Source organism: Diceros bicornis, chromosome 16, assembly GCF_020826845.1.
Source record: "Diceros bicornis minor isolate mBicDic1 chromosome 16, mDicBic1.mat.cur, whole genome shotgun sequence".
Taxonomy (NCBI): domain Eukaryota; kingdom Metazoa; phylum Chordata; class Mammalia; order Perissodactyla; family Rhinocerotidae; genus Diceros; species Diceros bicornis.
In genome coordinates this window covers 11,431,815-11,453,847 of record NC_080755.1, presented here as the reverse complement: position 1 = coordinate 11,453,847, position 22,033 = coordinate 11,431,815, and the positions used below count along the sequence as shown (strand labels likewise).

At 41.0% G+C, this 22,033-nt stretch overlaps 2 protein-coding genes across 7 annotated transcripts in view; one reads left to right on the top strand and one right to left on the bottom strand.

Moving 5' to 3' along the window:
• MPPE1 (metallophosphoesterase 1) overlaps nt 1-4,392 on the bottom strand; it is a 21,929-nt gene extending 17,537 nt beyond the window's left edge. For 3 of the 6 annotated variants that reach the window (XM_058556789.1, XM_058556794.1, XM_058556791.1), the window contains exon 1: nt 4,029-4,115. The gene's annotated coding sequence lies outside the window, so the exon portion shown is untranslated. The other 3 variants (XM_058556790.1, XM_058556793.1, XM_058556792.1) reach the window with 3 other exon arrangements.
• Nucleotides 3,980-22,033, top strand: LOC131415129 (uncharacterized). Its single transcript, XM_058556542.1, has 3 exons — nt 3,980-4,548; nt 4,846-4,959; nt 20,929-22,033. The coding sequence occupies exons 1-3, from the start codon at nt 3,980-3,982 to the stop codon at nt 20,930-20,932; spliced, it is 687 nt and encodes a 228-aa protein (XP_058412525.1). The 3' UTR covers nt 20,933-22,033.

Here is a 22,033-nt window from a genome sequence, read left to right as displayed (position 1 = left end):
TGGAGAGAGGGAAGTAATGACAACCTTCCCTGAGCCTCTATGGAGAAAACAGCTTTCTTCTAGAGCACAGAAACTCGGAGGAGCTCCTGGGTTCTCCCCGAATCCCAGGGGCTGGTGTGATCCTGGCAGCTGGGGAAGTTTATATCCCAGTTGTGTTATTTCCCAGTGTGTGATCTCAGGCAAGTCACTCAAAAAAATAACAAAAGGGGAAGAGGAGAGAGAGGATGGTTATCATTTAAAAAAAGAGAAGAAGAAGAAAGAAAGCCAATAACAAGAATTGGCTAGGATATGGAGAAACTGGAACCCTTGTGCACTGCTGATGGGAATGTAAAATGGTGCGATTGCTGTAGAAAACAGTACAGTGGTTCTTCAAAAAATCAAAAATAGAATTACCATATGATCCAGCAACTTCTCTTCTAGGCATACAGTTGAAAGAACTGAAAGCAGGGACTCAGATATTTGTACACCCATGTTCACAGCAGCATTATTTACAATAGCCAAACGGAAAGAAATTCTGACACATGCTATAATGTGAGTGAACCTTGAGGACATTATGCTAAGGGGAACAAGCCAGTCATAAAAAGGCAAACACTGTATGATTCCATTTATATGAGACACCTAGAATGGTCAAATTCATAGAAACAGAAAGTAGAATGATGGTTGCCAGGGGCTGAGGGAAGGAAAAATGAGGAGTTGTTTAATGGGTAAAGAGTTTCAGTTCTGCAAGATAAAAAATGTTCCAGAGATTGGTTGCACAAGAATGTGAATATATACTTAACACTACTGAACTGTACACTTAAAAATGGATAAGATGGTTCAAGAGAATGAGAAGACAAGCCCCAGACTGGGAGAAAATATCTGCAAAAGACACATCTAATAAAGAGCTGTTATCCAACATACACAAAGAACTCAAAACACAGTAAGAAAACAAACAACCCAATTAAAAAATGGGCAAAAGTAAGAGAGTAAATCTTAAGCATTCTCATCACAAAAAAAATAAATAAAGGTAACTATATGAGGTGATGGATGTGTTAACCTGATTATGGGAATCATTTCATGATGTACCCTTATATCAAACCATCATGTTGTACATTTTAAAAACAGACAATTTTGTCAATTATACCTCAATATAGCTGGGGAAAAAATAAAAAATTAAGAATTAAAAATGTACCAAAGAACTTAATGGACACCTCACTAAAGAAGTATATTAGCAAATAAGCATGTGAAAAGATGCTCCACATCATATGTCATCAGGGAAATGCAAATTAAAACAATGAGATACCACTGCACACCTATTAGAATGGCCAAAATCCAGAACACTGACACCACCAAATGCTGGGGAGAATGTGGAGCACTGGGAACTCTCATTCACTGCTGGTGGGAATGCAAAATGGTGTAGCTATCCACATCATATGTCATCAGGGAAATGCAAATTAAAACAATGAGATACCACTGCACACCTATTAGAATGGCCAAAATCCAGAACACTGACACCACCAAATGCTGGGGAGAATGTGGAGCACTGGGAACTCTCATTCACTGCTGGTGGGAATGCAAAATGGTGTAGCTACTTTGGAAGACAGTTTGACAGTTTCTTACAAAATTAAACATACTCTATGATCCAGCAACTGTGCTGCTTGGTATTTACTCAAATGAATTTAAAACTTATGTCCATGCAAAAACCTGCACACAGATGTTTATAGAAGCTTTATGCATAATTGCCAAAACTTGGAAGCAACCAAGATATACTTCAGTAGGTGAATGGATAAATAAACTGTGGTATATCCAGATAACAGAATATTATTCAGTGCTAAACAGAAATGAGCTATCAAGCCATGAAAAGACGAGGAAGAACCTTAAATGCATATGACTAAGTGAAAAAAGCCAATCTGAAAAGGCTACATAATGTAAGATTCCCTCTATATGACATTCTAGAACAGGCAAAACTATGGAGACAGTAAAAAGATCAATGGTTGCCAGGGGTTGCTGGGGAGGGAGGGAGGAATGAATAGGTGGAGCACAGGAGATGTTTAGGGCATTGAAAATACTCTGCATGATACCATAATGGTGGATATATGTCATTATACATTGTTAAAACTCATAAAATGTACAACATCAAGAGTGGACTTGATGTAAACCAAGGACTTTGGGGTGATTATGATGTGTCAGTGTAGATTCATCAAGTGTAACAAATATATCACTCTGGTAGAGGATGTTGATAATGGGGGAGGTTGTGGTACGTGGGGGCAGGGATTATATGGGAACTCTACTTTCCGTTAAAATTGCTCTAAAAAATAGTCTATTAAAAATTGGCAAGATGGTAAATTTTATGTGTATTTTATCACAGTTAAAAATTTTTTTTAGGGCCGGCCCCATGGCTTGGCGGTTAAGTGCGTGCCCTCCGCTACTGGCGGCCCGGGTTCAGATCCCGGGCGCGCACCAACGCACCACTTCTCCGGCCATGCTGAGGCCGCGTCCCACATACAGCAACTAGAAGGATGTGCAACTATGACGTACAACTATCTACTGGGGCTTTGGGGAAAAAAAAAATTTTTTTTTAATTTAAAGTAATGAAATTCTGATACATGGTATAGCATGGATGAACCTTGAGGATATTATGCTAAGTGAAATAAGCCAGACACAGAACGACAAACACCGTATGATCCCACTTATGTGAGGGACCTAGAACAGTCAAATTCATAGAGACAGAAAATAGAATGGTGGACGCCTGGGGCTGGGGGAGGCAGGAACGGAGAGTTGTTATTTAACAGATATGGAGCTTCAGTTTGGGAAGAGGAAAAAGTTCTGGAAACGGATAGTGGTGATGGTTGCAGAACAATGTGAATGTATTTAATGCCACTTAACTGTACACTTAAGAATGGTTAAAATAGTAAATTTTATGTTACATAGGTTTTGCTACAATTTTTCAAAAAAGGAACAAACACATGCATGCACAGGACCCTACAAGCTAATGATATCCTGTAATAAGGGGTTCCTTTTAGATCTAAATCCACTACTTTTATATTTAAAGAAAGAAGTCTTGGGAGCCTGGGTTTAGGGGAACATCACTGAGTCACCGCCTCGCCTTTTAAAGACTGCGACTGGTCGATGAGACTGCCACGAAGGCTCTAAGATGGCTTGTGCTCCCCAAAATCAGGGCACCTTTACCTGAAATAGAACAGAAAATGTGTGTTTCGTTGCTGAATAATCTTTCGCTCAGTTAACTGTTATTAAAGTGGAAAATGCATCACTTCCTGGAGGGGACAGTGGCTGCCGCCCTGCGGCACACAGAGAAGGAACATAACTAATGTCGAAAGTAAAAAAAGAAGCTGAGAACCACACAGCTGAAGAAAAGGACTGAAACTATGCTATTGTTCAAGAATAGGTTTTCTAAATTATAGTATAAAATATTTATATATAAAGCATGTACACCATTGTTCTATATTGCCCAACACATAAGAACAGTAGCTGCAATCTATAATTGGGAGCAAAATATTTCGTCCATTGACTGATTTTTACCTTCAAAGCTGTCATTAAATATCTAAATTCCCTCCCTCCAAAAATAGCATGAAAAAAATGTTTAATATGCACTGACTTGGAGTTTTTTACTCCTGTTTATTATCTTAAATATATTACCACAATGTCATCAGTGGCTATTTGCATGTTAAATTTTCCATCTTAAATGGAATTTTAAAATAAGACAGATTTTTTTTTTCAATCTACATCAGTAAACTAGGAAGTGTGAGGCCCCTAGGATTTAATACGCGGTCCTTAAGTAATAGTGATTTTCCAGCAAATAACTAATTCCCAGAATATTGTTTTTCAGTAGGTTCACTTGCAATCCTAAAAGGGCAAGGAGGTGCCAGTTTGCAGTGACAAAAAAACAGCAATTAACATAGAAACATAAATATTACAACACGGTCACAAGGATACATGCAAAATCCTCCTTGCCCTGGGCGCTCAGCACAACGCAAGGTAGATGGGAAAGGCAACAACGCCGGGCGGCGAGCCGGCCCGCACCACTTCACCTGTCCTCCGAGCCCGGGCCCAGCGTCCTCGCCGCTTCCTGCTTCCGCGGCGGCGGCCCGGCGTGTCGCCGTGGCTCCTGGAACCCCGCCCCGAGGCCTCAGTCGGGCGGAGAAAGCCCGCCCGGCGCCGGCGTTCTGGAAGGCGGGCCGCGGGAGCTGGCGGGCTCTGCGGGCGGAGCGGGCTGCCCGCGCCCCGGGCTCGCGGCCTGCCTCCCAGGAAGATAGCCACGGCGGGGGCTCCACTGGCAACTCCAAACAATAGGGCCAAAGAAAGGCAAACACATCCACTTGGCGGCATCTACCTCGACGACGCGGTCCTTGGTGCCATCCTAAAATGTCTTCTAGACTTTTCTGTGTGCTGGAGTCTTGAGTACTGTCGCCCAGTGGACCCCCTGGGAAGTCGCCGCAAACGGCGGAGGGCGGGGGACGAGGACAACAGCCGAGAAAGGCGAGGGGAGCGCACGGACGGGAAGTCGTTGGGGCGTGGACAGCCCCGTTGGGGGAGGAGGGGCGCCGCCAGGTAACGGCGGGCTGGGGGCGGCCGCGCGCCCAGGCCCCCGGCCCCGCCGCGCCGGCCCTGAGTCGAGGCGTCCTCTGCGCGCGGCCGCGGCCCGGCCCGGAGCTGGGCTCCCCGCGCGCCGTGCGCTCCGCCCGCTGCGCGCCCGCCGAGCCGCGTCCCGAGAACCGCCCGCAGCCGCGGGCGCCCCGGGGGGAGCCGGTCCGCGGGAGGCGGCCGCCCAGGTGAGCCGACAGCCGGCCGCGGTGTCGCCTTGTCGGGCGGCGCCGTGACCGCCGGCTCCTCTGCCTTCCCCGCTAGACCGCGCTCCCGGGACCCACGCCGCGTCTCCTTCGCCTTGTCTTCCCCAGGGCCTGGCAGTGCCTTCAAGAAGTGCGTGATGAACAAAGGAGGCGGTCAGAGGGACTATTTATTGTGAGTTTTCCTTTCTTTTCTTTTTTTTTTAACTAATATTACTAATGTTATAACAGTATAGCATAGCGGGTTCTAGTTTACTTCAAATAATCCTCAAAATAAGCCTATATTAAGAGCAGGAATCGTCACCCCGTGCTACAAGAAGTAAACAAGCTCAGAGCAGTAACACACAGTCTTCCGACCAACCAGTTCTGGTATGTTTTTGCCAATCTGTGAATCTAGTTAATATACTGACATGTAATATGAGAAATCACATAGAAAACGACCAGCAGAATGCCTGGTGTATGGTAAGTAAGCAGTAACTGGTAATTATTAATTAAGAATATTGTAATCTTTTCAAATATGTCTAGATGAACAATTTTAACGTTACCAAAACCAGACTCTTATGTACCCTGATAGGATGCAAGAGGAAGTAGATGGCATCACCTCTAAAGTATTCTCACTAACTAAAAAAGAAAAGGGAAAAAAATGTAAATCCAGTTAAGTCTATAACTAACTACAAGCTTAAGGAAACATAGGGACCAAAGGAACATCTTATCTTACATCACTGGGAAACAATCAGCCCAATCCAGCAGGTGGGAAATTCTATGGACCAAATGACCCAATTTCTTTATTCAACAAATAAATAGCATCAGAAAAGAAGAGAGGAGGATGGGAGAGAGATCTGTTATAAAGCAGGCTGGAGAAACACATTAGCGAAATGCAGTTGTGGGCCTTGTTTGGGTCACAATTAGGACAAACTAGCTTTAAAAAAGAAAAAAACATTTTTGAAAAGATTGGGAAACTCGGACATGGAGTGGGTGTTAGAAGACACTAAAGAATTATTGGTAATTTTGCTGTGCTAATGCTATTGTGGTTATGTTTTTTAAGATTACAGAAATATACTAAAGTATTTACAGGCAAATTATATGATTTCTGGAATTTGCTTTAATACTCCAGAAAAAAAAAAGTAGGGAAGTGAGAGAAGAAACGATATTGGCAAAATGTTGATAGTGTTGAAGCAAGGAGATGGGTGCGTGGCATAGCGGTCAGCAGAATAATGTCCCCCCCCCACCCCCGGCCCAAGGAGGTCCACATCCTAAATCTCTGGACTTGTGAATAGGTTACCTTATACAAGGCAAAAGGGACTTTGCAGACGTGATGAAGGTTAAAGACCTTGAGCTGAGGAGATTATCCCAGTGGATCCAATCTAATCACTTGGGTCCTTACAAATTGAGAACCTTTCCCAGCTGTATCAAAATCAGAGGGAGGTATAACAAGAGAGAGTGTCTTTCAGGCTACTATAACAAAACACTACAGACTGGGTGGCTTATAAACAACAGAAATTTATTTCTCGAAATTGTAGACACTGGAAGTCCAAGATCAAGGTGGCAGCATGGTTGCACTCTGGTGAGAGCTCTCTTCCTGGTTCCTAACGGGCGCCTTCTCGCTGTGTCCTCGCATGGTGGAAGGGGCAGGGGAGCTCTGTGGCACCTCTTTTAAGAACACTGATCCCATTCATGACAGTTCCAGCCTCGTGACCTAAGCACCTGCAAAAGCCTCACCTCCTAAGACCATTACATCGGGCATTAGGATTTCAACACATGAGTTTTGGAAGGCCTCAAACATTCAGATGTAGCAGAGGGTCAGAGAGATGCAACCTGACAAGGACTCCACCTGCTGTTGCTGACTTGGAAGGTGGAGGAAGGGGGCACAAGCCAAGGAATGTGGCCCCTAGAAGCTGGAAAAGGTGAGGAAGTGGATTCTCTCTAGAGCCACCTTGATAAAATCAGTGAGATAAAGGCCCAGTGAGGCCGAGTTGGGCTGCTGACCTACACAACAGGAAGATAATAAATGTGTGTCGTGTTAAGTCACTAAATTGATGGTAATTTGTTATAGCAGCCATAGAAAACCAATACAAACATGCATTATATTTCTCTCTACTTTTGTGTAAGTTTAAATTATTTAGTAATGTTTGTTAAGTCTGTAAAACATAGACTAAGAAATACGTTTTTATTGCAAAATATTAACAACTATTGGATCTAGGTAGTTGGTAAATGGGTGTTCATTATTCTTTAAACTTTTCTGTATGATTGAAAAATTTCACAGTAAAAAGTTGAAAAAATATATCTTTTTTTTTTTCGGTGAGGAAGTAGCCCTAAGCTAACATCTGTTGCCAATCTTCGTCTTTTTGCTGAGGAAGTTTGGCTCTGAGCTAATACCTGTACCCATCTTCCTCTATTTTTGTATGTGGGACGCCTGCCGAAGCATGGCTTGACAAGTGGTGTGTTGGCTCGCTCCCAGGATTTGAACCTGTGAACTCCGGGCTGCTGAAGTGGAGCGTGTGAACTTAACCACTATGCCACCAGGCCAGCCATAAGAAATGTATTTTTAAAGTACTTCATTTACACCTGAAACATAACAGAATCTGACCTAACAGAATTATACAATGCATTTTAACTTGCAAAATAATTGTATGGGATAATTCTCTTTTTAAAAGTACTATTAAGAGTATAATTAATAAAACAACATTGATTTTCAAAACCACAGATATGAAAGAATGTGGTGCAACCGATTCCAACTTGAGAACTGGCTTACCTAGACCGATTTCTATCAGAATCTTTATATTGATTGACATGCCTTCAAGAATGCTAATACAAAGTAATTTTCCCACTAAAATATTAATTTCAAGAACCAGATAAAAAATGAGTAAATAAAATTTATAAAATAGAATTTTGAAGACAAAAATCTCCCAATATATGCAAATGCAGACTAGTTTCAAATAGCACCCAATATTTTAATGTAATTTTTAATTTGCAAATAAAGTATATAAAGCATTTTCTATCATATGAATGTTACCCACATTTGGTCCAATTTGCTAAAACACAAGATCTGTTAGAGAAAGTTCATATTTTGAACTAATTTTATTAGTTGACTTTTAATGCCATTAACTAATTTTAATTCTATGGAGCACCTTTAAGTAATTGGTTTCCTCTCCAAACATTTAAGTTTTATGTTTTACTTCACTGTCTTATTTTTTTTTCCTGTGGGAGCAGCTACACTGTATATAACATTTTTGTGGTAGTTTAAATCTCCTTGCTGTCTCGCATAGAAAATGCCTGCTCATACTAAGAAAGCCTTGATTCTTCCCCCTTTCCAACGTAAACTGGTGTGGGAGAGCCTCAGAAGACAGAGTCGAGTGACCGTTCTTACGTTTTAACCATGTTTGCCCAATAGTAAAATATTTACCTGTGTCCTGTCAATGAACACACTGGAGAAAAGCGAAACATGTGAAGCAGAGCGCTCTGGAGTATCCAGACGTTTGCCTTCTTGACTTTGTTCCCTCATGCAGAAGACATGCATTGAGCCTTTCTGTGCCCTGGGTGCTAAGTGATCTTATCTCCTTGGTGTTTTCAAAGATCATTCTAGGAACTGTGCTGTGAGATGGAGGTGAAGCCGGGGAAAGAGAGAGTAGGAATCCTGAAATTCACGAGAAGGACCTTTGTGAAGACTTGATGTATTAGCTTTCTGTTGCTGTGTAAAAATTAGCACAAATTTAGCAGTTTACAACAACCCATGTTATTATCTCCTGGCTGCCGTGGGTCAGGAGTCTGGGCGCAGCTTAGCCAGGTCCTCTGCTCAGGGTCTAGGCTGTAATCTAGGTGGCAGCCAGGCTGAGTTCTTACCTGGAAGCTCCAGGTCCTCTTCCAGCTCACTGCTTATTGACAGAATTCAGCTCCTTGAAGCTGTGGGACTGAGGCCCTCGGCTCCCAGGGGCCTGCTGTGCCCTGCCGTTGTGGCCCCCCCACAACATGGCAGTTGTTCTTCAAGGCCAACAGGAGCGTCTGCTGCTGCTGCTTTGAATTTCTCTGACTTCTTGTTTCTTCTCTAGACCCTCTTAAAGGATTATGTGATAAATCAGGCCCACTTACAATAGTCTCTTTTGATTAACTTAATGTCAGCTCATTAGGGAACTTAATCACCTTTGCAATATCCGTTCACTTTTGCCATATAGCATAACCTAATCACAGGAGTGATATCCCACCATATTCATAGGTCCCACCTTCAAAGGAAGGATTCAACAGTATGTGTACCCTGGGAGGCATCCTGAGGGACAATGTAGAATTCTGTCTACACACGTGGTATTCCACCCTCATTTCAAGAGAAAAGCCAAAGTCCAAGAAGTCCCAAGGTCTCTGACAGAGCTGACTCCCAACCTGGTTGTACGCTGTTGATAAAAGAAAAAGATAAGAACGAGGCCAGGGTCGACATGACGGTTACCATGACCACCTCAAGGCTGAACTATGGGCAGAAGTAAAAAATTACATTTTAACCTTGACTGTCACCAGATGGCCGTAGAACAATACAGTAGTCTTTCCCTGCAGTTAGGATGTTTAGAAAGCCCGGGACACAAGATCCATTGTACTAGGAAGGGCAACCAATCAGAACTGGACTCAGCCTTAGCCTTGCAAACTCTGCACTTCTTGCCTTTAAAAAACAGCCGCCCAGGGGGCCGCCCTACGGCACAAGCGGTTAAGTGTGTGCGCTCTGCTGCCGCGGCTGGGGTTCGTTTGTTCAGATCCCGGGCGCGCACTGACGCACCGCTTGTCAAGCCATGCTGTGGCGGCATCCCATATAAACTGGAGGAAGATGGGCATGGATGTTAGCTCAGGGCCAGTCTTCCTCAGCAAAAAGAGGAGGATTGGCAGATGTTAGTTCAGGGCCGATCTTTCTAACGAAAAAAAATAATAATAAGTAAATAAAATAAATAAATAAATAACAGCTGCCCAAAGACCAAGGCGGGGCTCACCTATCAACTTGCTGGTTGAGGTGTACTTCCCCAGTTTGCAAACCTTTTAATAAAACCTCACTTTTCTTTAAAACTTATCTTTGCCTCATAAAGCTGCTCATTTCTGTTAACACTGTACTGAACTTTTTATAGAAAATCACCAGGAAATCAAACAAGACACCATAACCAAGTTGTGAAGGGAGTGAGGGGATGTAACTTGTGCAAACAGAAAAAAAGCAAGTCAAACCTGCTAGTTGGGGCCGCCTACCTTTTGCCTCTTATTATAAATTTGCTTCTTAGTAAGCCCTCAAGATTTCTTAAAAAGAAAAAAAGCAAGTCAGATACAAAAGCAGAATGAGAGCTCACTATCGAAAGGAAACATCTAGTAACAAATTTATAAATTAAAGAATTCTTTTTGATGTAAATTACTATTCCCAATTTATCTGTTTTGTAAATCTTGATTTGACACATTGAGTTCTTAAGGTGGCAAAAGAACTTAAAGGAACTATTTTTTCTATCTCAGGCATTTGGAATTTAGTTTCAGTTCTTAGACCTTTGCAATTTTTCCCTTAAGGTAAACATCCTCCATATCCTGTTTTAGATTATGATATCTAAGGTCAAAAAAATACCTGCTCCATCCATTTTCCTTTTCTCTAAGTAGTGCATGCAGTGTAATCTTGATAAATTACGGAGAACTAGGGAAAGGGGGAGTTGCCACATGATACATTATAGTCAATCTGCAACAGAGGTTAAATGATTGATACATTTTATATCATTGCAGTTTACAAACTGCCTTCCTACTTCATGTATCCAATATAAACTCAGCTAGATTGGAAACTCCTTGAGGGGAGAGGCTATGCCTCATACTTATTTATATCCAGAATAGCATTTAGTAGAATATAAAGCACATAGTTGATTTTCAATAAAAATGTATTAGATGAGCTGAGAACATTAAGATGTGTTAAGTAGTTGTCAGAAGTTTAAGGAAATTTAATTACTTTTAAGGATATTTACTTTTAAGCAGCTTGGTTGTTAGGGCTTTCTTGGGAGGGTTACTTTGATTTCTTCTGCATTAATGTGTTTCTTTCAAGTCAGAGTCCATAGTGCAAATTATTGACAATGACTCATTAAAATTTTCTTTTTTTTTTTTTTTTTAACATGGATCAAGGGCCATTTACCCATTAGATGCTGTGGACTGAGTAACTAGCAAAACCAAAACCCATGGACCACACCTGGGACGATGCTAGTTGGCAAGGTATCCCCACAAACCCCAAAATGTAAAGGGAATGAGGATGAACCACAGATGGCTGCAAGACCTGGCGATATCAGCCTATGTGCTGGTAGAAACAGGGGAACAATAAAGCATCTAACGGACCTGAAGACAGGGGAACCTCAAAATAGCATCAGGTTTCCCCAGGAAAGCATGGAGAGAATAGCAGCTGAAAACAGGCAGGATTTTCCCCCATCCAATAGAGAGTAAGTGCAAGGGGCCCCCAGATGGCCCTGAAGGACTGGAGTAGTCCTTCCTTCTGGGACAATACCCCACATGAAGGGAGACTCCCAGGATAGAATAAGAATTTTGCAGGACATGGACAAGAGAAATGTAGGAAAAGTGCAGATAAAAGTGGGAAAGGGGCAAGTTCAGAAGGCAAGTTTCCATATTTTAGCACACTAATGAAAGCAGAAGATGCTGCTTTTGCAAGTGAAGTTGCAAAAGCTCTCCTGAACTCTGCTCCTTTGAAATGTTCAGAAGTAAATGCACATAAGAATGAGCATTAGAAAAGAATTGAGGTTGAATGCCATAGAAAGTTATTATCAGAAAAAAATAAGACAAGAAGTGGAACAACAGTCCCACAGACAATGAAAGCTGGCCACAAAGACGTGCCCACAAGATAGACCAAAACTGTAACCTATTATTTCAAAACAAGCTAAAGCCGTTAAGAGAATGACAGAAGACGTGAGAGAACAACATAAATCAGAATTAGGAAACCTCAGAAATGAAATGACAACTCAGGAAAGAATTAGAAATAAATGAAAAAATTTAAGAAATGAAGACTAAAGGAACAAAAGAGGAACTAACATAACCAACAACACTTTAAGAAAAATAGAAGGTGAAAAGGGGAAATTTTTAAAAATCAGAAAGAAAGGAATGATAAAGTGAGTTTAAAAGAATATGGCAAATATTGAGGAACGGGCCAGAATATCCAACACATAATAGGAGTTCCTGAAGATGAAAAGCACTATGAGAGAACAATTCTAAAACCTCTCGATGCAAATAGTCCATAATCAATCTATAAATCAAAATTAGGGTGAGTTTATTATGAGCCAGATCTGAGGACTAGCCTGGGGCCTTCCTTCCCCAAGGAAGGAAGGGCACCAAAGAAGTGGGGTGTACAGAGTGGTTATATACCATCTTGAAACAAAGAGCATATATCACGTATGATAGGAATATCTTTTACTACTGTCACATGATGCTTAGCTGGCACAGCAGGTCAGTGGTCAGTAGGTCAGTGGTCACAAGGTGAGCAGCAGGTCAATAATTAGTCCTTAGTTTCCAGGAAGAGATGCTTATCCTTAAAGAAATGCCAGTATGGGGGAAGCTACATCCCTCTCTTTAAGGACTTCATTCTTTGGGACATAGTAAATGTTTAAAGCAGATGTACAATGCATGCTCCACAGGCCACGTCAGGCCTTTCTGGAAAAACAAGGTCAGGCTGGATTAGTTTTACACCAAATGGCTTCCTCATCTACTCCAGTATATCCTATCACTTTTTTTTTTTTAACAGTTTTTTTTTTGTTTTTTTGTTTTTTATGTGTGAGGAAGATCAGCCCTGAGCTAACATCCATGCCAATCCTCTTTTTGCTGAGGAAGACCGGCTCTGAGCTAACATCCATTGCCAATCCTCCCCCCCCTTTTTTTTTTCCCCAAAGCCCCAGTAGATGGTTGTATGTCATAGTTGCACATCCTTCTAGTTGCTGTATGTGGGACGCGGCCTCAGCATGGCCGGAGAAGCGGTGTGTCAGTGCGCACCTGGGATCTGAACCGGGGCCACCAGTAGCGGAGGGCACACACTTAACCACTAAGCCACAGGGCTGGCCCTCGCTTTTTATTTATTTATCAAACCTTTAATTCAAGAAAACATTCCTGAAATTAAAAAATTCATATTTGAAACATATTGAAAGAACACCCTATGTACTTGAGAATATCAACTCAGAATGCTTAGCACCAAGACGTATTCTAGTAAAATTATTGGATTTTATAGAAAAATGAAAAGAAAGTATCTTTGGGCGTCTAGACAAAAAGAGCAAGTGACTTGTAAGGGAATAGAATTTCAATTATTGTCAGACTTTGACAGCATGCTTTATGCCAGAAGAAAACAGTACACATACTTAAGATTTCATAAGGGAGGAAAAATGTGAACCAGGATTTTATATGCAGCAAAAGTGAATTTCAAGTATAAAGGTCAATGATAACTGTTATCAACATGCAGGAATTGAGAGTGGTCAGTTCCCATGATTTCTTCCAGAAAACAAGCTTCAGACAATCAAAATGCGTAGGGAGAGACAGTGATGTAAAGACCAGTGGTGAACATCAGAGAGACAGTTTCTTTTGAACTAAGACCAAGGTAGGGTTAAGAGTATGGTATGGAATAGCCATACGCTCTGACAAAATAGATGTACTACAACTTTTTTTTTTTTTAATAGGAGAAGAATGGAGAGCACAAATGCAAAAACAAATTGCTGTTTTCAGTAAGCATACTGGTAGCAATGTTATTTGTAGTAGTGTTATTCTAACATTGTTACGTGTATAAGAGAGGATAAAGCAAATTAATAACTATGGGACATTCTGTCAGTCCTTGTGTACCTGACACCAAGACTCTTGGTGTAGGAGAAAGGAGATGCAGACTTAGTGTGCTGAGCCGGCTCAGGCCAGCTCACTAGCGCCACTGTGTGCACCTCTTCCAAACTCCACATGCAGTGAGATCACCTTGGTAACATCACTTGAAATCAGCCATGTTGGGGTATGTACACCATGGAAATTTGTGAAGGGGGTCAGAATATGACGGTCCAAAATATGCCGCTTTGGCATGAGGATTATTTGGATCCGAAGGCAACTGAGAAACAGCAAACACAGCAGGAGTTCTTTGCCCTCCTCCATCTGCCTAAAAGCAGGGCATAAGTTTCCCTTCCATTTGTAAAGGAAATTTCCATTTGTAAAGGTGTCCCCCTCTCCTGTACCAGAAGAACCAAGGAGACCATTCTTATCACCTAAGATGACTTGACTACAAACCTTACTAAACAACCCTTATTTACCATACATTTCCTAGTTACCTTCCCACAATTTACCAAATCCCCCTTTTCCTTTGTCTAGTTTCTTCTCCACAATTTATCTTCCTTTTTAAAGATGGCCTATAAGCCCTCCAGGCCTACCCACTTCTCTAGGTTTTGACTTCTTTTCTGGGAAGCCTCTGTATGCATGCCAAATAAACTTTTTCCCCTGTTAATCTGTCTTTTGCAGCTTTAATTCACAAGCCTCAGTCACCGAACCTCAGAGAGTAGAGGAAAAGGTGGAGTCTTTCCCCCTCTAGAGTTTTGGCAGTCACAAAAGGACAGCTGGGATACCCCAATCATTTTGTAGCTGAGAACTCAGGATATCTGACAAAGCTTGCAAAAAGTAAATATTCTTACCAAGTCGGACTCTCAGATTTTTGCTTGGAGTCTGATCAGATGAGGGCAGTAGGAGCCTCCCCTTGTCTACATTTAGATTCGCAGGAGAAAACACTTGGAGGATCTACTTCTTTGGGTATTACTCTTGGGTAACTCTTGGTTTTGAGTACTCGTTGGTTGTTGATCCTTTCTCTCCCAGGGACAACCATTGTTTTCCTGTTTGTCTCATTTTGTGTCTGAAAGCTTGACTAGGCTTTCTGCCTGCAGGGGCACAGGTTATCAGGCCTGCCTCTACAGGCAGGCAACCATCAGGTTGTAGTTGGCTGGACAGAAGTATGGGTTGCACCCATTGTGGCTGACATTCTACCAACTGTTGTCAGCTCTCAGGGGGTTCACCTAGGTCTTTCTTCTTTGGGCCATCTTTGTGAGTGACTCTGGGTCACGGTGGCTGCGTCTTATGCACCCTCTTTGGAGATGCCTCTGGCATCCGTGGTTAAGCTATCAAAAGGCTTATTGATTTTGATTTTGAGTCACATTTGTAATAGATAGACTTTTGGAAAAAAAAAGAAAAAAAGGGGAAGGGTCAATACTGCCAGGAAAATTTACTGTTTGTCCCAGACAAAACCTAATAAGATATTTGAAAGGATTTTTTTTTTTTTTTTGCTGAGGAAGTTTAGCCCTGAGCTAGCATCTGTGCCAATCTTCCTCTATTTTATATGCGGGTCGCCACCACAGCATGGCTGACGGTGGTATAGGTCTGTGCCTGGGTTCCTAACCTGCGAACCTGGGCTGCAGAAGCGCAGCGCACCGAACTCAACCACTAGGCTACAGGGCTGGCCCCTGAAAGGATTTTTAAAAAAGAACTCTATGGTGAGAAATTAGTTCAATTGGAGGCCAATATTCAGGGCTGATTTATGCTTGGGGTCCAATCAAATTTTTAAGGCCTTTCCTCATATGAATAACAGGCCTAAAATGGAATTATGTACTCAGAGGGAAAGAGAACATCCTCAAGCCTTTGTAGAAAGACTTATAAAAAAACATTCCAAAGGCATACAAGTCTAAATCTAGAACCTAGGAGTCTTTAGATTTCCATCTCAGTTGGAAATCTCCCTGATATAAAGAAACAAATTCAAGATAATGTAGTTAGATGGGTGGGTCAGCCCCTTGATGTTATCATTGAGGTGACCCAATTCTTTGAGGAATTGGGAATTGCTTTCCTCAAGGAATTCTTTGAGGAAAAACAACTGTCCCTGTCTTACTAATTGAGTCTTTACAAAAACAGGAAATGTGGCTCTAGAAGTAATTCAAAGCCCATCCATCTTGCTTACCAATTCCCAAATCTCCCCTCTTCATCTCAAGACACTTGCAGGTACTGTAAAAGGTCACGACATTGGAGATGGAACTGTTCTGCACTTCAGGAAAAAAAGGGGGAAAATCTTAAATAGTAATTGCCCTGAACCTCTAATAACAGGTCTTCTCAAGGACCTGAAAGCCAACTCTTTGAAATGCAAACTTCCAAGGCTCTTGACTCCCAGACTGAAGGGCATCTTACTCTAACTTCTTGAAAACAAACTGGATATTTTATCCACTCATGTGAGCTTTAAAAATACTCAGACAGCCAGTTGGTATTTCCAAAAGGTCTCTTATCCAAAATTTAGTACAGAGCCTCCATACGATTACATTATCAGGGCAAACGAGAATCTTAAAAGCCTTCTCCACAAATATTGGTAAGAAGCTTTAGGCCTCATTGAGCAGGTAACCTAAACCTGTTCCATCTGCCAAAAACACAATTTGGATCCAACTATTTTATATAAACTAAAGAGTTTTGAATTACTGTGTTTGCCTGACTCGACTGAAATTTTAGGATGGAAGCTGTTTCTGTTTGCATCTGTCTGTATGTTTGTTTGTCTATATATGTGTATTAAGTACATGTGGTATTTTTTACCTCCAGATGGTATTGTCAAAATTAATTCGTAAAATCTCATAAAAGAGATTGATTTTAATTGGCTTAGAAAAAAAACAAGCACCTATGTAAATTAGATATTCCTAAAACTCTCAGGAAAATAGGAACTAACCCAAGTAGTTTTCAAGTTCACATGGTCTGGGATAATCTTTGGTAAATAAGGCTAATTTGATTTTGCTGGTTTAATAAAAACAGGTATGTCTTCAAAGTTGTCAACATTTAGTATAATACAGACATACAGTTTTTATTCTGCCTGGGTTTACTAGTTGAATGAGTTTGTTATCTCTACTAGATGTTCAAGATTGTTAAATTAATTAAACAAGGACGCCATTAGACTGAGGTGGCTCTAATGCTCTTGGCAGCCTGCCTAAGCAGATGGAAACCTAAGCTGTAAATGCCCCGGGGTTACAAAATCAAAGCCTAAGGACAACCGATGGCAAACAGCCGGCTGGGCTTTAAGCTGCAGCCAGTCAGCAAGTTCCTTGCTTTGCTTCTGCACCTTCTCTGGAAAAGTCTCTCTGGCTCCTGTTAGTGGAGCTCCTCTAACCACTTCTGGTTTGGCCCTGCCCAATTCAAATCAATTTTTTCTCAAAGTCTTAAAATATTTGATATGCCTCAGTTTATCTTTTAACAAGATTATAAAATTATAATTTATCCTAAAAACAAAATGTACAAAAACTTAACTGTTTGATATGTATGTCAAACACAGCAGTTTAAAAAAAAAAGAAAGAGTCATATGTTTAACTTTTAAGTTCTTTATTTCTGTGATATTTTTGTTTTGTTTTGTTTTTGCTGAGGAAGGTTAGCCCTGAGCTAACATCTGTGCCAATCATCCTCTATTTTGTATGTGGGTTGCCACCACAGCATGGCTGATAAGTGGTGTAGGTCCATGCCAGGGATCCAAACCCAGACCACCGAATTGGAGCATGCCAACTTAACCACTACGCCGTGGGGCCAGCCCCTTTACTTCCGTGATTTTTGATACTCGCCCAACATGCATATGTTACAAAATTTTCAACAACAAAAAATAAGATAATAGCTAGCTTTTTAATATCTCATAAAACTTTCATGAGCAATCCAAATGTAATTATTAGGAACACGTGAATTAAATAGATTTAAGTGGGGTAAAAGTTTATAAGTGAACTTTTCAATGATAATTATGTTTTATAATATATGTGCTTAAAAATAGCTTCCAAAATCTTTTTGGTAAGTTTAAACCTTAAAGTTATGCCGGGTTAAGTTAAATGATAGATATTGGTTGAATATCTACATCATTTCTAAATAAGATCAAATATGGAAATATTAATTACTAAACATAAGTTTAATTTTATCTACTTCTTGCTTCTTATTTTTACAGCAAAACTTAAGATATTTGGGTCTGTTAATAATGTTCCTTTGCCACATTGAAAATTTGTACTATAAAGAAATATTATATGCCTCTAAAAATTATGAAATGATTTGTTTTGGGGTGGTCTCAGCCTATTGATAGTGATGCTATGGGCTAGGAATGTCTGAGCCCTCACCTGGGCCCAGACTATCTGAGGCGGCCCCCACAGACGTTTCCCTGATCAGAGCCAATGTTGTGGTTGGACCCAGCCCCTGTGGTTCTTGTTATGATTGCAAGATACTCCTCAGCAACAACCATCATGAAATTTTGAAAACACAAGGCTTATTACTCACAGGTCCTGGAGGGTACACGGCACACCTGGGGCCACACAGCGAAATCACAGGCAGAGAGCACGTGAAGACCTGGGGTTCTGTCTTTATTGAAGTCGAGGGTGGGGTGCCTAGGGTTTCATGGGTTCAGTCTTTGTTGGTGAATTTAAAACATAAGAGCAGGAATTAAAGTGCAGGAAGAGAAAAGCAAATGGTCAGACGGTCAGTTATCTAGGTCAACCAGAGCTTTCTAAAAGGGGAACTTCACGGGTGGGGTGGTCTGGCTCTATCTAGTTGTGTAGCTGGCAATGTGTTTATTTGGGATGGATGTCTTTGATTGAAGTGGATGCCTCGGCAATCAAAAGCTTCATGTCAGGCACTTACACCACATGGTGTAATCACAGATTTGCTAATCTGCTACAGAAGACTGATAGATGACAGTTCATAATTACCTGCTATTTTGTTTTTGTCCTAAAGTAATTTTAAAACTAGAGTTTGGTTAAAAGAACAAAGATTTCTTGGATTATCGGTCTGTTCTTAATAAGAGATTGTAAAAGGTTTTTCTTTATCGTTGAGTAACCTGGCTAGGAAACAAAGACTCTGTGTTTTACCAGATTAATTTCCTGTAGTTGGTGTTGTCTTTATCATGTCTTTGATTACCAAAAAAAAAAAAAAAAAACAAAGAAAGAAAATCAAATCTTCTCGATATTGAAAAAGCTAAGTTGTTTGTTTTATTTTTTTACAACCATGTTATCTCCTATACTTACCTTTGAAATCTTTTACTGTCACTTTGGTTAAATGGATAACTAAGTAGTGTTTCACAGTGACCTGTAATCTTATTTAAACAAGTGTTCAAACATTTTGACATTTTTGACAACTTCCCAGAGGGCCCCTGGAAAACCTTAAAGGATTTGTTCTCTCAACTTGTAAAAAGAGAAATGTTAAACTGGGTTTATTTCATATGCCTAATTGCATGGGAAACATTGTCAAATAAGAAGTGATGCTAAACCTTCTATAGGTTATATTTGCATAGGTATATATTATTAATACAAATATTTCAGAAATTGCGTGAAGCTCCTAGAAGTTTGTAAATTTCTTTGCTGTCCATGATATGTCCTGGTATAGTATTATCAGTCGTAACTCCACTTACTATCTTAAAATGTTGAATGTCACAGCAACAACCAAATTTCCTTGTCAACTGAGTTATAATGAACACTCATCAGATCTTTAACCACGGCCATTTTAAGTCTTTTGTCACTCACAGACAGTTGTTTTACTCTGATGCTTTCCTGATGGCTCTTGCAATCAACTACAGGCCAAAGTACTTCATCTTAAAAAATAAAAAGGGTTTCCAAAACTATAGTGGAAGAAGCTGATGGGCTCATGAAACCGCTAACCCAAGATCACGCAGAATGAGAATTAATCACGTGGAACTGAGTAAACTGATGAAAAATGATTATGATTTCTTTCATGAGTTTTTCTCAGGTTATTACTGGTTCTTTAATGTTTTATTTTCCAGATTCAAGGAAATTCCTTCTCTTTTCTCTTAAGCTATCTATAACTTATAACAATTTGTAGATTATACTTTTATAAACAGAAACAAAATATTTATTTTTCTTCCCACATGTCACATCCAGAATTTGGAAACTTTTATGGATATTCTTATTTCATGGCAATATCGTTATTTGCATAAGTTCAGTAAATCTATTCTCCTTATAACAGGACACAATTGGAAACAGTGGTTATATTACAAAGCTTTTGACTGAAATGTCGTATTTGAGAATGATGTGCTCAGATATGACCAGACAGTTTTAAGAAAGTAAAGTTGACATTATAGAGCCAATCTTTACAAAGCCCCTTGTAAAAACCGTCCTGGTACCTGGCATATATGGTTCCTAGTCTTACAGGTGAGCAAGGAAGATCAGTTCCTGGCAGACCCATGAAACTTAGGATAGTTTGGGGATCTCAAGAAGAGAGAGATTTACCTAAATCTATAGGTATTGCAGGCAAAGTCTGATGGAGAGTTCTTGGGTTGTCTTTCTAGCCTCCAGAGCCTTTTAAGGGGCTGGCCCAGTGGCATAGCGGTTAAGTTCTCGAACTCTGCTTCGGCGGCCCAGGGTTCACACATTCAAATCCCCGGCACTAAACTATGCACCGCATATCAAGCCGTGCTGTAGCAGGCGTCCCACATGTAAAATAGAAGAAGATGGGTATGGATGTTAGCCCAGGGCCAATCTTCCTCAGCAAAAAGAAGAAGATTGGCAATAGATGTTAGCTCAGGGCTAGTCTTCCTCACCAAAACAAACAAACAAACAAAAAAATCTAATCTGAGGTTCCCTATAAAAGCTCCAGCAAGGCAAACTTTTTTTTTTTTTTTGGTGAGGAAGATCAGCCCTGAGCTAACATCCATGCCAATCCTCCTCTTTTTGCTGAGGAAGACTGGCCCTGGGCTAACATTGGTGCCTATCTTCCTCCACTTTATGTGGGATGCCGCCACATCACGGCCTGACAAGTGGTGCCTGGGTGTGCGCCTAGGATCTGAAACCCGTGCCGCCAGCAGCGGAGCACGTGCACTTAACCGCTACACCATGGGGCCGGACCCCAGCAAGGCAAACTTTAAAAGGTCTATAGGGTCAATTACCATCCTTGCTGCACTTATGAAAATAATCAACCTAAGTTTAATGAGACTATTTTGCAACCAAAATAGTCTTACTTTGATTATCTTTAATAGAAATGAGGCAGAAATGTTATGTTTCAATGGAAAACTATAACCCATTCTTGTGAGTGTTCATTGTCTTTGAGCTATTTTCACTCATTTATAAACTGGGTCTTGTCATTTTATCCATTTTCTCTGTAGTTAATGTTTCCAATTTCTCTCTCACACTCCTGACTTGGTGCCCCTACCAACTAAAAGCTGACTGCCCAGATCTTTATGGGGACTATCTAAAGAAGCCCTGCAGCTGAAGCTGGACGCTTCCATGCTCTGCTTCGAGAAACAACCATGACCGTGACACTGATGTCCATGCCATCACCAAAGACATTTACACTGCACACCAGGAAATTCATCGGATTGCCACTGCTGTCCTTGCTCCACCATCTAAAGGTGCTTCAAGACCAACATCTAGAAGTCTTCTCAAATGACTGCCCTCTGAACTCACAAAGGGGGTTTATGGTCTGCTCAACCATTACTTTTTGGGTTTTGTTTGTTTTCATAAAAATGACCCTCATTAAATGCCTGTTTGCTTGCACCATATAGAAGCCTAACTTAGGTGGGTACCTTACTCCCTCCTGCACCACCACGTCCTGAAATGAGACACGACTGTTTAGCTGGACTGACCTGTTCCCAGGACTGAGAGACTAGGAGATTGATTTCATGAGATATGGGGCAACATGCTTAGATTTGTTCTTTTCTGCTTATTTATTCTCATTCCAGTAGATGTTCTTCCCCCTTTGCAGATCTCTTACCCTGCAACTTCTAACCTAAATCTCTTCTCCACAGCTACCAACTTTTCATATGTGAAAGTTCCTGTAAAGTTTCAGGCAGGAGAAACAAAGGAGATCAGAATATGTTACGCCAAAATATGCCACTTTGTCATAAGGATTATTTTGATTTGAAGGCAACTGAGAAACAGCAAACACAGCAGGAGCTCTCTACCCTCCCCCATCTGCCTAAAAGCAGGGCATAATTCTCTCTTCCATTTGTAAAGGAAATTTCCATTTGTAAAGGTGTCCCCTTCTCACATACCAGGAAGAGGAGAACTGTGAGCCAACTCTTATCACCTGAGATGACTTGAGACTGCCTGATAAACCTTACTAAACAACTCATTTACCATGCGTTTCCTAGTCGCCTTCCCACAGCTTACCAAATCCCCCTTTTCCTTTGCCTAATCTCTTCTCCACAATTTATCACCCTTTGTGCAAATGGTGCATAAACCCCGGGCCTAACTGCTTCTCTGGGTTTGTATTTCTTTTCTAGGCAGCCTCTGTATGCATGCAAAATAAACCTTTTCTCCTGTTAA